Source organism: Trachemys scripta, chromosome 16, assembly GCF_013100865.1.
Source record: "Trachemys scripta elegans isolate TJP31775 chromosome 16, CAS_Tse_1.0, whole genome shotgun sequence".
NCBI lineage: Eukaryota > Metazoa > Chordata > Testudines > Emydidae > Trachemys > Trachemys scripta.
The window spans coordinates 12,564,362-12,577,785 of NC_048313.1; the positions used below are offsets into that span (position 1 = coordinate 12,564,362).

The following is a 13,424-nucleotide window of genomic DNA, read 5'->3' on the forward strand; positions in this document are numbered from 1 at the left end:
AAGAATCTCATTCCATAATGTGATTGAAATTCACTTTGAAGCACCCCCAATCACAATTCTGTTTCGTCACCCTCCTGGTCACAGCAGCTTCCCCCCTCCCCAATCTCACCTCCGCTGTCAGGCTTCCCCCCACAGGAGACTGGAGCCTGAGCCCTGATGGCACCTTGCTGCTGCTCCCACAGCGACACCAGGTCCTGGCCACTCTAGGCTGCAGACCCACCTGCATTTCAGCAGGCCCTTCGCATAGCAGCCAGCCACACTCCAGTCACCCCCCTCACTACTGGCACACGGCAGACTGAGCCGGTCACAGCAGTGGGGACTTTTCAATGGAACCAGCATGATCTGGTAGGGAACTGCCCTTGCCTCCCAGTGATACTGAGGTGCAGAGGGATCCTCCCCTCCACAGGAAGGAGAGACAGAGCCAATACCAACCGGTGGGTAAAGCCCTTTGCAAGGGGGAGGTGGTGGTCGGCACCAACCTTATTTCACGAACGAGGAAACTGAAGAGACTCAGCCCAAGTAATGCCCCACACTGGGATTCCCTGGCTCCATCACCACCAGACCATGCTGCTTCCATTCATGGCCCTATTCTTACAGGTCAGCTCCTGACCACCTTCTCTATACCACTCAGCGTTCAAACGAGCTCCCTCCCCCAGCCCCTGCAGCAGCCACAGGGCACTTTATACCACCTGCAGCTTCACAAAATTAAAGTGAACAAAATACTACAAACAGATATAACTTACTGTTTAAATTATTTTAAAAATGTCTTTAAGAGATTCTGCGACACGCTTTAGGTACCCCCGCATCCCCGCCCCCACCGCGCAACACCCAGAGGGGGCAGGCCCCTGCAGCCCCATGGGATTCTGATGGGGAGAGCAAGGAGAAGGAAGGACATTTCTTATCCTTTCACAGCTTGGAGGACTCCGAACTCTAAGACCAATAATAAAAATAATAAAATAATAATAATAATAATAAAATAGTTTTGTGAGGCAGTGGGGTCAGACCACCCTGCCCCTCCCCTGCAGGGGGCGGCCCAGATTCCAGGCATGTCTATACAAATTCAGTAGTAAAAAGGACTTTACTTGGGCAAAGGAGGGAGGGGGGGAGGGGGTTCTGAGGGCAGTGGGGGCGGTCGGGGCTTGTCCGTGTTGGCAGCTCTGGAGCTCCCAGGGGCCCTTGGATTCAAGTACTCGCCATACGAGTGGGCGAAGTCGAAAGCCGGGGGCTGGGTGGGCTGCATACCCTGGGCACTCAGCAGTGAGTGAAGCATGTTGACTGTATCCTGGTAGTCAATGGCCTGGTTTGTGTTGTGCCCGTTAGCCCCAGTGGGGCCTTTGTCCGATTTCCCGTGGGCCCCCCTGGCTTTGCCAGCCTGGGGGAAGGGGAGGCCAGCTGCCTCCAAGCTGTGCCCAGGAACCTGGGCAAAGGAAAATTGCACGCCAGCAGCTTTGGAGCTCTTACTGATTTTCGGCTGGTGCTCGTGTGCAGCAGCCGACGCCTCTTCCAGAAGAGGCCTCTTCCGAGAGGCCCCAGACAAGCTGAAGCTTTTATGGGCCAGGGTGTTCTGCTGGCTGCTGTGTTTAGAGTCTCCCGGTCGCTTGCCCCCAGCACCGCTGGCCCCAGCTGCAGGCTGCGCATGCAAGTGTTTGTGCAAGTGATGATTGTGATGGTGGTGGTTGGACAAGTGGGCCTTGTGTTTCTCCTTGTGCTCCCGGCTCTTCCCGCTGCTCTCGTCTGAGGAGCTGTGCCGATCCGAGGCAGTCGGCACCTTGATGCGCATTTTGATCTCCTCTGGTTTGGAGGAGAGTGGTCTGTCCCCTCCTCCCCCTGCCACAGGGATCCTCAGCTTCAGGGCGGAGGCCTTGTCGCTCTTTTCCAAAGGAGGGCGCTCTGCGCTTTCGGAGCTGCTGGTGGGAATCTTCAGGACGACTGGGGAGGGGTTGTTCTCCTGCTGGACTTCCCTCTCCCTCTGCTGCTGGACCAGGAGATTCTGTGCAGCATAGGCGTACTGAGACCGCACGTTGGCCTCCATGTTCTCCAGCTGCCGCTTCTGTGCGGCCAGCTCTTCGGCGTGCTTGGCGCGGTACTCTTTCAGCGACACCTTTGCCGACGGCGCGCTCTTGCCGCCCTGCTTCTGGTAAGCCGCGCCATCCTGTTCAGGGGCTGCTGAGCTTTCGTTAGTCCTGTGAACCTGGCCAGCCTCTAGCTTGTGTGGAGGATGGTGGGACATCCAGTGCTCTGGCTGAAACATATCCATACTGCTCAGGTCACTGGGAGAGTCCTCTGCATCTGGGAGGGGAGGCCCGGCTCCTGCAGTCGAGGAAGTTGACATACTCATTAAGCCTGCAATGTTCATGTCGGAATTGTTCCTGGAGATCATGCTGAGAATAGTTTGCTCTGAGAGGCACTCGTCTTCTCCTTGGTCATCTGCTTTGGATTTCTTGGCTGCTTGGGAGGCCTGCAATAAAGCAGCAAGAAAGGGCATTTGTACCTCGGTGGCTTTATGTCACCGACACAGACCCTGTTACCCACTCATGGAGACGAAGCGAGCAACTGCCACAGTGCAGACTTAGCAGCAAAACTGAGGTGCCCACAATCACGCAGCTTCCCTCGTATTGGGGCTATCACACTAGATGGTCCTGCAACAAGTTGCACATCTCTCACCTGCTCCTGCACCAGCCTGGGGGAGAAAACTGTTTGCGAAACACATTTTTGCCCCAGAAGAGACCACACATTTACAAATAGAGACAGCAGCAAAAAGGGCTCCAGAGGAGACCCCAGCAATTACAGGCCGGGAAGCCTGATTTCAGTACCGAGCACACTGGTTGAAAAGTTTGTTCTTTTCTATAGTGTCAGACACATAGATGAACATAACTTGTTATTGAAGAGTCAACATGTGGACAAGGGGGATCCCGTAGACTTAGTGCCCTTAGATTTTCAGAAAGCCTTTGACAAGGTCCCTCACCAAAGATTAAGTAAAGTAAGCCGTCATGGGGTTCTCGCAGGGATCGGTAACCGGTTAAAAGACAGGAAACAAAGGGTAGGAATAAATGGTCAGTTTTCAGAATGGAGAGAGGTAAATAGTGGTGTCCCACAGGGGTCTGTACTGGGCCCAGTCCTATTTAACATTCATAAATGATCTGGAAAAAGGGGTAAACAGTGAGGTGGTAAAATCTGCAGATGACAAAACTACTCAAGATACTGGAGTCCAAAGCAGACTGTGAAGAGCTACAAAAGGCTCTCTCAAAAGCCTTGGGTGACTGGGCAACAAAATGGCAGATGAAATTCAATGTAGATAAATACAAAGTAATGCACATTGGAAAACATAATCCCAACTATACATATAAAATGATGGGGTCTAAATTAGCGGTTATCACTCAAGAAAGATCGTGGCGCCATTGTGGATAGTTCCCTGAAAACATCCACTCAAAGTGCAGCAGCAGTCAAAAAAAATCTAACGGGAATCATTAAGAAAGGGATAGATAATAAGACAGAAAATATCATGTTGCCTCTATATAAATCCATGGTGCGCCCACATCTTGAATATTGCACGCAGCTGTGGTCGCCCCATCTCAAAAAAGATATATTGGAATTGGAAAAGGTTCAGAAAAGGGCAACAAAAGTGATTAGGGGTATGGAAAGGCTGCCATCTGAGGAGAGATTAATAAGACTGGGACTTTTCAGCTTGGAAAAGAGACGAATATGGGGGGCTATGATAGAGGTCTATAAAATCATGACTGGTGTGGAGAAAGTAAGTGTTATTTACTCCTTCTCATAACACAGGAGCTAGGGGTCACCAAATGGAATCAATAGGCAGCAGGTTTAAAAACAAACAAAAGGAAGAATTTTTTCACACAAAACGCACAGTCAACCTGTGGAACTCCTTGCCAGAGGATGTTGTGAAGGCCAAGACTATAACAGGGTTCTAAAAAGAACTAGTTAAGTTCATGGAGGATAGGTCCATCAATGGCTATTAGCCAGGCTGGGCAGGGATGGTGTCCCTAGCCTCCATTTGCCAGGGGATGGCTCATTTGATGATTCCCTGTTCTGTTCATTCCCTCTGGGGCACCTGGCATTGGCCACTGTTGACAGACAGGACACTGGGCTAGATGGACCTTTGGTCTGACCCACTCTGGCCGTTCTTATGTTCGTGTAGCCCTTATGGCTTCAAACATACATTCAAGTAAAGATTAGAGGCCACAGAAAGGGGCAGCCCAGCCCTCCCCACTCGCTCACAGATGGGGAGGTATTACATAAGCCTCCATAAGGAACGGGTTTGTCAAGCCCTGGCTAGAAAAAAAAAAAGCTAGCTCAATGAGTTAATTCAAGACTAATGAAAACAGAAATGTATGGTCTGTTAAACCTTAATCTTGAAGTGCCCCTCCCCTGAGCACTGTCCGAACTAGAGACAACACAGCTCAGAAGCCAGACAGGAGACTCATTGCCAGACCAGTGGACAGCAGCCCCAAGAGAGGAAATTCTTACCCGCCAGTTGCGGATGCGTTTGAGCCGGTTGGGAGTTTTCTCAAGAATCTGCAGGAATTCATGAGTCAGCTCTGTAAAGGGGATACACAAAACACAGACAAGAGGGTCAGAGGGAGGATGTAGAGCAGTCACAAGCCAGCAGCCCGCTGCTCCCTGACGGGTGAAGCTATTCATGAGGAGATGGAGCTATTTCAGGAAGGGAAATACGGTGAAGTAGTAGCGCTGACTATTGAAACTCATCCCACTTCATGACTTCTACTATCTCTATTGCACCACAGGAGCTGCCACACTGAAAACCTTGGCAAGATCAGAAGCCCTTGAAGTCCATGAATTGGTCAGTGGCTGTGTCTGAATGGCAGACCCAGGAACAGATGCCAAGATAATAAGAGTGCCTTTTTGGGGGGACCTTGCTCCAAAACTTACCGTCTAAGAGCTCCAGAGTTACAGTGCCATCAACGTATTCCCACCAGTGCTTCCCGTCCGTGGAGACTGGGATCTCCCAGTTGGACCACTTACAAGCCAGGTGGATACAGACGCAGGCCACAACGGGAGGGGTGTACTGCAGGCTGAAGGTGGTCAGGTGCAGGCTGACGTCACCAGCAGGGAGAGAGAAACAGAAAGCCATGAACTCCCAAGCCTGAACCTCAGCACACACAATCCCCCGCTGAACAGACACTGCGGAAGTGGTGGGCATGGTGGGAACGTTCCTGAAGGGAAAAGGGCAATTCCTCCCCCAATACATCCCTTGTTGTCAAGGCGTCTCTATGCACTGCCAAGTCACTTGTTATTTCCCTGTGCTGCTCAAACCAATTCATTTCCAGGCTTCTTCACAAGCTCCTCCCAACTCTGGGCTCTGGGGCCCATTGCCTATTGCAGGGGGAAAAGAAACTAAGTTACGCCGGACTTCAGCAGAACTCCCCTGAGGCCCAACCTCAAGAGAAGCAGCGGGCAGCTTGGTTCTTGGTAGAGCCTACGCTCGAAAGTGGGCTCTGCTCAACCTGAGGAGAGATTGAGACAGCTCCATTCCTCCTGCTGAAGCAAATTCACATGGCTGGAAAATGCCGATTCCCAAGCCAAGCAAAACTCCTGTGAAGTCAATGTGATCGGTAATGACACATGCATCATTGTGAGAGACCCAACAACCAACAGTTCAAACAACGAAGCCCACAGAGACTTCCACTCCTGCCTCCTACTCTCAAACCTTGGCTTCCTCAAACCACACAACTTCTGAATGTCGATGGAACTGGGGGATTAACAACTGCCAACTCAGAAAGACATTGCAGGACAGGACTGGGCCTCAGCACCCCCCTTCTCCCCCGACATGGCAAACAAAGCCTCAAATCCACTTCATAGGACAATTTATTATGGAGGTGCCATTCAGAGTTAAGGTTGAGCTCCATTTCACAGGGATTCAACCTCTGCTTTGTATGAAAAATACATTGTATTCGCCACAACTTTACAGCACCCACTCTTAGAATACAAGATTAGTTTCCTGAGAATTTCCTAGATTAATCTAATTGTAGTTAGAATATAATAAAAACTGAGTCCTGTAGGAGATTTAGTATATGTTGGTCTTCTTTGTTCTGAATTATTTTCTCAGAATGGCAGGTTTCAGAGTAGCAGCCGTGTTAGTCTGTATCCGCAAAAAGAACAGGAGTACTTGTGGCACCTTAGAGACTAAAATTTATTAGAGCATAAGCTTTCGTGGGCTACAGCCCACTTCTTCGGATGCATAGAATGGAACATACAGTGAGGAGACACACAGACACCATGAAAAGGTGGCTATTTCCCCATGTTAAGTATCCTCACACCTTCTTGTTAAACTGTCTGAAATGGGCTATCTTGATTATCACTACAAACGTTTTTTCTATTAATTAGCCTCTTACAGTTAGTTGGGCAACTCCCACCTTTTCATGCTCTCTGTATGTGTGTGTGTATATATATATATATATATATAATCTCCTTACTATATGTTCCACTCGATGCATCCAAAGAAGTGGGCTGTAGCCCACGAGAGCTTAGGCTCAAATAAATCTGTTAGTCTCTACAGTGCCACAAGTACTCCTGTTCTTCTCAGAATGGACTCTCCAAACCTTTGTTTTACTTAAAAATAAATCTAGCGCATGGCCTACATTTGTACAAATGTCAGTCGTAAAGTAAGCTAAGTCATTAACAAATCGCTGTAACTAACTGTTATGATTATTGTATAGGCCCCAAACAGGGTTCAGGTAATTTAAATTAGGTCATTGTGACAGATAACTCAGCCAATCACTACTCTACTTCTACAGCCAATTGCCATGCCATAAATCCACTGGTTGATGCCTCAGTGGTCTATAAGGGAGCCTGGTCTCATGTCAAGAGTTTTCACTGGTCTATTACTTGGCCCAACTGTCACTGTTGCCTTGGGCATCAAGAAAACAGTGTCGAGGAAACTTGGAAAGCACTGACACTGGGACTCATGGACAGGGGTCTGCCACCCACGCCCCTCTCCTTTCACAGAAACTGGGCTCACCAAACAAGCCTCGAAACCATTAAGTCAATTCCAAATTAAGAGCCAGATCTGCCAGTATACTAGGGTTGCTATGTGCTGCTCTGGTGATGCAAAGCTGCTGGAACCAGTTTAACTAGCCAGTGGGCTCTGGCCGCTGTGCACTGCTCTGGGGTACCGGTGAACCTGCCCTTAAGAGTTAACATTTTAAAGAATGATTTATGGTTGATAGTACATAACCACAAATCACTAGAACGACCACACTGTAGCATTTCCTTTGCGTTTCTTGTTCTGTAAGTTCATGTCTGAAATGTGTCATTTAAAAAAGAGTGCCCAGACAAAAAGCTACATTAAGATGGAGTGAAGGTTGAGAGCATGCATCAGTAATATCAGGATTAAAAAACAGTTCAGCAGAGATCCTTGGAGCAATCTGCAGAGATGGGAGAGAATTACTTCCATTTCATAGGGATGGCAGGACAGAGTGGGACTTGCCCAAGATATGTGTGTGTGTGATTCACGCACAATCAGTGGCAGAGCAGGGAATAGAAGCAGATTTTCCAACTGAGGCCTTATCTACACTAGAAACGGACTATTGGCATAGCCAGGCCACAAGTCACCCTAATAGAGATGCAGCTTATACAGTTCCCCAAATAAGCTATGCTAGCAAAGCTACGTCACTTAGGGATGTGGTCCCCCCACCTCCAACCAACAGAGCTATACGGGAAAGACTTAAGTATACGAAGCCTAAGTCCGAGTTCACCTGCTGAACCAATCCTTTCTGATGCAGAGAGCTGCATACCTAAGGGCATGTCTCTGCCTTTGACGTTTCTCGCTATATTGCTCTGCCTTTCTCCAACAGCTCCTCCTGAATGAAACCTAGGTGTCTCCAGTACACATGGTTGAAGTTAAACAACTTTTCACTGAACTGGATTCCATGCATTTGCATGAAGTAATGGCCGCAAGAATTTCCATTTTTTAAGAGATTCCAATTTGGGCCTCTTATTGGTACTGGAATTAATTTTTCAATCCTTATTTGAAAATCTGAAGTCACCTCAAGATCTTAAGAGAAAGAAGCCAAACTACCTTAGTTCTTTTCTAAGTCCATCTCTTCAGGAGTAAACATCTAGCATCAGACCACTGCATAGCACACTGCCAAATCTCTCACTACTTCCTCACATTCCCCCATCTATCCGTATCCACCTGCTGTCTTGTCAACTGCAAGGCTCTCTGGGGCAGGAGGCATTGCTTGGTTCTGTTTGGACAGTGCCTAGCACCATGGGTTCCCGGTCCATGACAGGGCTCCCAGGCACTTCAGTAATGCAAATAAGCACTTAGAGTCACTTCTTCAAATACTCCCTTTCAAATCAATGTCTTCTTCTTCTATTAACTGCCCAAACAGAAGTCTGCACTCTCCAGGGGCTGGCCCCTCATCTGCTGTAGACTGCTCCATGGGACAGGGACCCTTTCTTCTGTTGCACCCCCCCCCTCACTCTCCCAAACTCACTAGATAATCCTCCAATGCGTCCAAATGGCATTTCCCCCCCGCCCCCCCACCTCCAGATAAAACCCTCTGCTAGAAACATAGGAATCAATTCAAAGTAACAACCTGTTGGTCGCCATGAAGTAGGAAGTTTGTGCCAAATCCTTGCTGGCTGGAAAGGGAAAGGAAAAAAAACAGGAGTTAGCTTGAATGCTTTGGCCGAGACTTCCAGGGTACTAGTCTGCTAGAAGTACAGGCTTCTACAGGGAGTGGCCACAGAAGGCACAGAACTGGACATGAAAGATCCCACTGGTTTGATTTGTTTCAGTTCTGCCCCACAGCAACAGAAAACTTGCATTTAACAAAACCACTGTGTTGTGCTTTACAGCAACTCAAAATTATACCCATTCCCGCACCCATTTCAGCAATTTGCCACTGCAGCATCTTTACTTCGACGTTAGATACCCCACCACGAAACACTCTGTGGGGTATCTGTCTGGGTAATTCACAGGGACCGCTGTTAATGACTGCTCCCACCTCCTGCTTAAACAGCTCTTTTCAACCAAAGCATCCCATGTTATTTAAACTCTGAGCTCTCTAGAGGAACCACTTCACCCAGCACAGAAATACAGCCACCTCTGTGAGGGAAGGTAGCAAGCGTTCAACAGCACACTTTAGGTCTCTTACCTCGCACAAGCTGCGTGCACTTCACCACGTGCGTATGGGGGTGATCAATAGTGATCTCGAACCCTGAAAGAATGGCAGAGACACGTGGCCATTAGGTAACAGACATGGCACCCTCATAATTTCCACACATCGGACATGCCTCCTGCTCCTGGGGAGGCAAGTCAGCTTCCCCTCTGCACTAAACGCTCACACTGTCTGCTCAAAGGCAAGCAGGAATAAAGCAGAAGGATCAAGCTGTCCAGTCACAAAACTGGAAGGTCACTGGTTTCCAAGCAGCTAAATAGCTTATTGCTGAAGAGACGTCACTGGAAACAAAACACCTATTAGGGATTTTAACTAGGACAAAGCCTCTTGCAGCAGCTGGAAGGAAGAAAACTAGCATTTGCTCAAAGGAATGTGTGTCACCCAAAAGCCACAAGGAAGCAGGTGTCTTCCATTCAAGGGAGCCTGTAGCATGAATGTCATATGAGGTTAATCCTTGCTTCAGTTTTCCATTTAGTTTTTAAAATGATAGCCCACATGCTGAGCATCCACTTGTGTCTGTTTACGTCTCTCACCAACGTATTCATGGCAGAACTGGGGTTCTAGAAGAGGCAACTAGGAGGACGGAGCACAGGACATTCTACACTTCAAATACTGACTCCAAAGGTATCTTGCTGTGTAACTGTGGGCAAGCCACTTAACATCTCTGGCCCTCGCTTCTGCACTCCAAGGTAGGGATGCTTACCCACTTCACAGGGCAGTTAGGAGTAGTGAAGTTTTGTCAAGTATTATAAAGATGTAAAGTGCTATTAACTACCTTGCAGGCTAAAGACTAGTGAGAAGGGTTTGAATAAGAACAGCCAGACTGGATCAGACCAACAGTCCATCCAGCCCAGTATCCTGTCTTCCGACAGCGGCCAAGCCCAGGGGCCCCAGAGAGAATGAACAGAGCAGGGAATCAAGTGATCCATCCCGTTGCCCATTCCCAGCTTCTGGCAAACAAGAGGCTAGGGATACTGTCCCTGTCCAGCCTGGACAATAGCCATTGATGGACCTATCCTCCAGGAACTTATCTAGTTCTTTTTTGAACCCTGTTATAATCTTGACCTTCACAACATCCTCTGGAAAGGAGTTCCACAGGTTGACTGTGCGTTATGTGAAAAAATACTTCCTTTTGTTTGTTTTAAACCTGCTGCCTATTAATTTCCTTTGGTGCCCCCTAGTTCTTGTGTTACGAGAAGGAGTAAATAACACTTCCTTATTGACTTTCTCCACACATGTCATGATTTTATATACCTCTATCATAGCCCCCCTTAGTCATCTCCTGACTTAGTTGTTTCCTGAATGAATCAGTAAAGATCATTTAATATATATATATATATATATATAAAAAAATAAATAAAAGATTCTCTTGGCTTTTTTTTAGTCATGGTTGCTACAAACAGAAGCCTCTACCACTCAGGTATCTAGTAGACCCATAGAAAAGGCCAAATCTTAGAGGTAGAGGGCTACATTAAAAACAAACAAACAAAAAAAAAAACTCCAAAGAAAACTGATGCTACAATAGCCCATCTGAACGTGAGCAGCAAGTAACCTGATCAAAACATGAACATTCATTCTAGGCTCCCTTCGCTACCCAGAGTGGATTGTCTCCTATTCCAGCCACTGGATTAGAGTGCCACACTCTTACAATTTATAGCACTTGTACCCAGAGTAACTGGCATCCAAGCAGAACAAAACCTGTTGGGGATAGAAACAAGCCAAACTCTGCATGTTTAAGCTGTTAACAACTCAAAATAAAGAAAGTGAAACCTGAAAACACATGTATTATAAGCAAGTCATGAATTGGTGGTGTGAAAAAAGTTTGTTGCCTGGACTCTTGCTCTCTCATTGGCCAGCTGTGCATCTGCCCTCCAGCTGTGGAGAAGACTGTAGGATTAGACTCTCCGCTCTGCAGAACCCTCCTGGGTCTGGGATTCGAGTGGAAGCCCGTCCGCTTTGAAAAACTTACCCAGGGTCTGCAGTATAATGCTCTCTAGAATGACCAGGTCTTGAGCTTGCTGCAGGTAAGCCTGGGGTTGAGAGGACAGGCAGGTTACTCACGATGAGGCACTCTGTATAAAGCCTGCACATTTCTAACTCTCTCTCTCAGGGAGGCCAAAAAATAAAAAATAAAAATCAAGGGGGAATCTTTATCCCACTCAGTACTAGAGGGAACCGGCACAGATTCCCTCCCAGAAGAGAGAAAGCAGAGTGCTGCATGGATACACTCCCCTGCTAGTGTTCATTGGACAGGGGTTGCTGTGGCTGGAGCTACACGCTTTAGTCTCTCTCTCTCTCTCTCCATAAGAGTTTTAAACACGAAGGGACATGTCAACATGAGCAGTGTGGGTTAAAATTTAACCTTTTCATCTATTTTTTTCGACAAGCTTTGGCTCCTGGATAAAGGTTCCCCCTTTCAGCAGGGTTGGAGGACACTCAGTTCCAGTTTTGAAGGGCTGTCATGAGAGATGGGGAAAATGGAAACATTTTTAACAATCCCACCATTAGGTGGGTGGAGAGAGGTTGAACTGCATACACCATTTTCTGCTTTGCTACAAGTGCTATTTAACCCTGGCAGACATGTCCACTCCCTACTCAGAAGCCTCTAATACAGACACGATTACATGGCACATCTGATTCTTTCGTTCACACCCGCATAGCGGAGGGAAACAGGAGAGATCACAGAGCAGGAGAGACAAGTCATCTGCTCTGAAGAAGCCTGAAAACTGTGCTGTACAATAGTGGTTGATTTGAAAGCTGCATTCTGCGATGTAACCACTCATTTACAGAACAGATGGTTATGTACTGGAGTTAATGAGATGCTTTAGCCCCACAAGTTACTTATGTTACCAGGATTCTACGTTTCAGGACGCAGTACCCTTTGAGGATGTTCTCATCCCTCCCTCTCGAGCATGGAAATCATTCTGCTGGTGTCTGGCCACTTACCTCACTTCTAGTGTCTGGAAGGGTGTCCTGAGGATGCAGGCATGCATGCGCTACCTTGATTACATGCTCCAGCTTCCGAGGCTGTTCCTCCACCTTGGCTGCCAAGAACAGGGCTGCTGGTGCCACAGACTTCATGGAGGGAGAAAAACAAAAGTGGTCTCCTGGTTCAAGTATTCACAAGCCTGTAACGTTAGCGTCCTGATGGGGGCTGCTGCTATGAGACGGAGCAATCTCAGAGCTCCAAAACCATTGTATTTACTGATTTCCTCCAGGCCGCAAATACAGAGACAAGGTGGAGATACAGATTTGAGGGAATACTCTTCCTGTATCCCATTTAGATGTCTGTAGTAGGAAAACCTTATGGTTTTTTTTTTTTTTTTTTTTTTAAGCATCAGTAAAAGTTCAGGATTAAAGCTACAAAAAGTCAATTTCTAAGACTGACTAGAGCGACCATTCCCATAACAAGAAAGATCTTTTAGAGAGCCAAAGAATGTCAGCTGGGACAAAAGCAACAGAGGGTCCTGGGGCACCTTTCAGACTAACAGAAGTATTGGGAGTATAAGCTTTCGTGGGTAAGAACCTCACTTCTTCAGATGCAAGACAAAAGCTGTGACAAACGTACAACTACCGTACAGTCAATTACGTTACAGCTTTGGCCCAAAGAGATCAGCTCTGGCTATTTTACAGAACAGTAAACGGCGGTACAAAGAAGTGATGCGCTCAGGGCCACACAGCAGAGAAAAAGAGCAGAAAGAAGCCAGATCTCCTGACTCCCCCTCTTGTGCCTTGGCCACAGCTTCCCCAACGTATTGAGGGGGCAACGTGGACAATGAACATTGTCATGGCTTGCAGACAAGGGAAGGCGACAGCCCGAATGATACTTACATTGCGATGAAACTGGGTGAAGGACTGGACCATGTAGAAGCGGTGCATGTACACAATGGCGGTGTTGATGGTCAGCTGCGAGCTGAAGGCGCACGGTTAAGAAAAAGCCGCCCTGACGCTGTACATGTCCCGCTTCACCTGGCGAGCTCCTGACGAGCCGGGCCCGACAGACCAGGGCAGGGCAGGGCGGGCAGCCACCGCACGAGACGAGAGGGTTCGCGGGGTAGGTTCATTGACACACATGGCCTGACTCGTGCGGACTGTCACCGCCTGGCGCCCGAGGATAACGACCGGGGGGGGGGCGCATACACCCGGCCATCACGGGGCCGCCAGGACTCGCCCCGGAAACCCCGCGTGAGGCCAGGAAGCGCCTTACTGCTCCCGGGCCGGTCCGCCCGCCGCCCTCGCCAGGCCCGGCCCCGCTCCGGG

General features: G+C 48.3%; 1 protein-coding gene across 2 annotated transcripts; it reads right to left on the reverse strand.

The window, feature by feature from the left end:
* Positions 1 to 739: 739 nt before the first annotated feature.
* Positions 740 to 13,148, reverse strand: CCNT1 (cyclin T1). Of its 2 annotated transcripts, XM_034792203.1 has the most exons (8): positions 12,996 to 13,148; positions 12,111 to 12,239; positions 11,134 to 11,194; positions 9,141 to 9,203; positions 8,580 to 8,625; positions 4,909 to 5,072; positions 4,486 to 4,556; positions 740 to 2,458 (listed from the first exon to the last, which is right to left on the reverse strand). In XM_034792203.1, exons 1-8 carry the CDS (start codon positions 13,041 to 13,043, stop codon positions 1,079 to 1,081), a joined length of 1,962 nt encoding a protein of 653 aa, XP_034648094.1. In that variant the 5' UTR covers positions 13,044 to 13,148; the 3' UTR covers positions 740 to 1,078. The 2 variants fall into 2 exon arrangements, with proteins under 2 accessions (XP_034648094.1, XP_034648095.1); XM_034792204.1 differs by lacking the exons at positions 11,134 to 11,194; positions 12,996 to 13,148 and having other exon boundaries at positions 12,111 to 12,198.
* Positions 13,149 to 13,424: the final 276 nt, after the last annotated feature.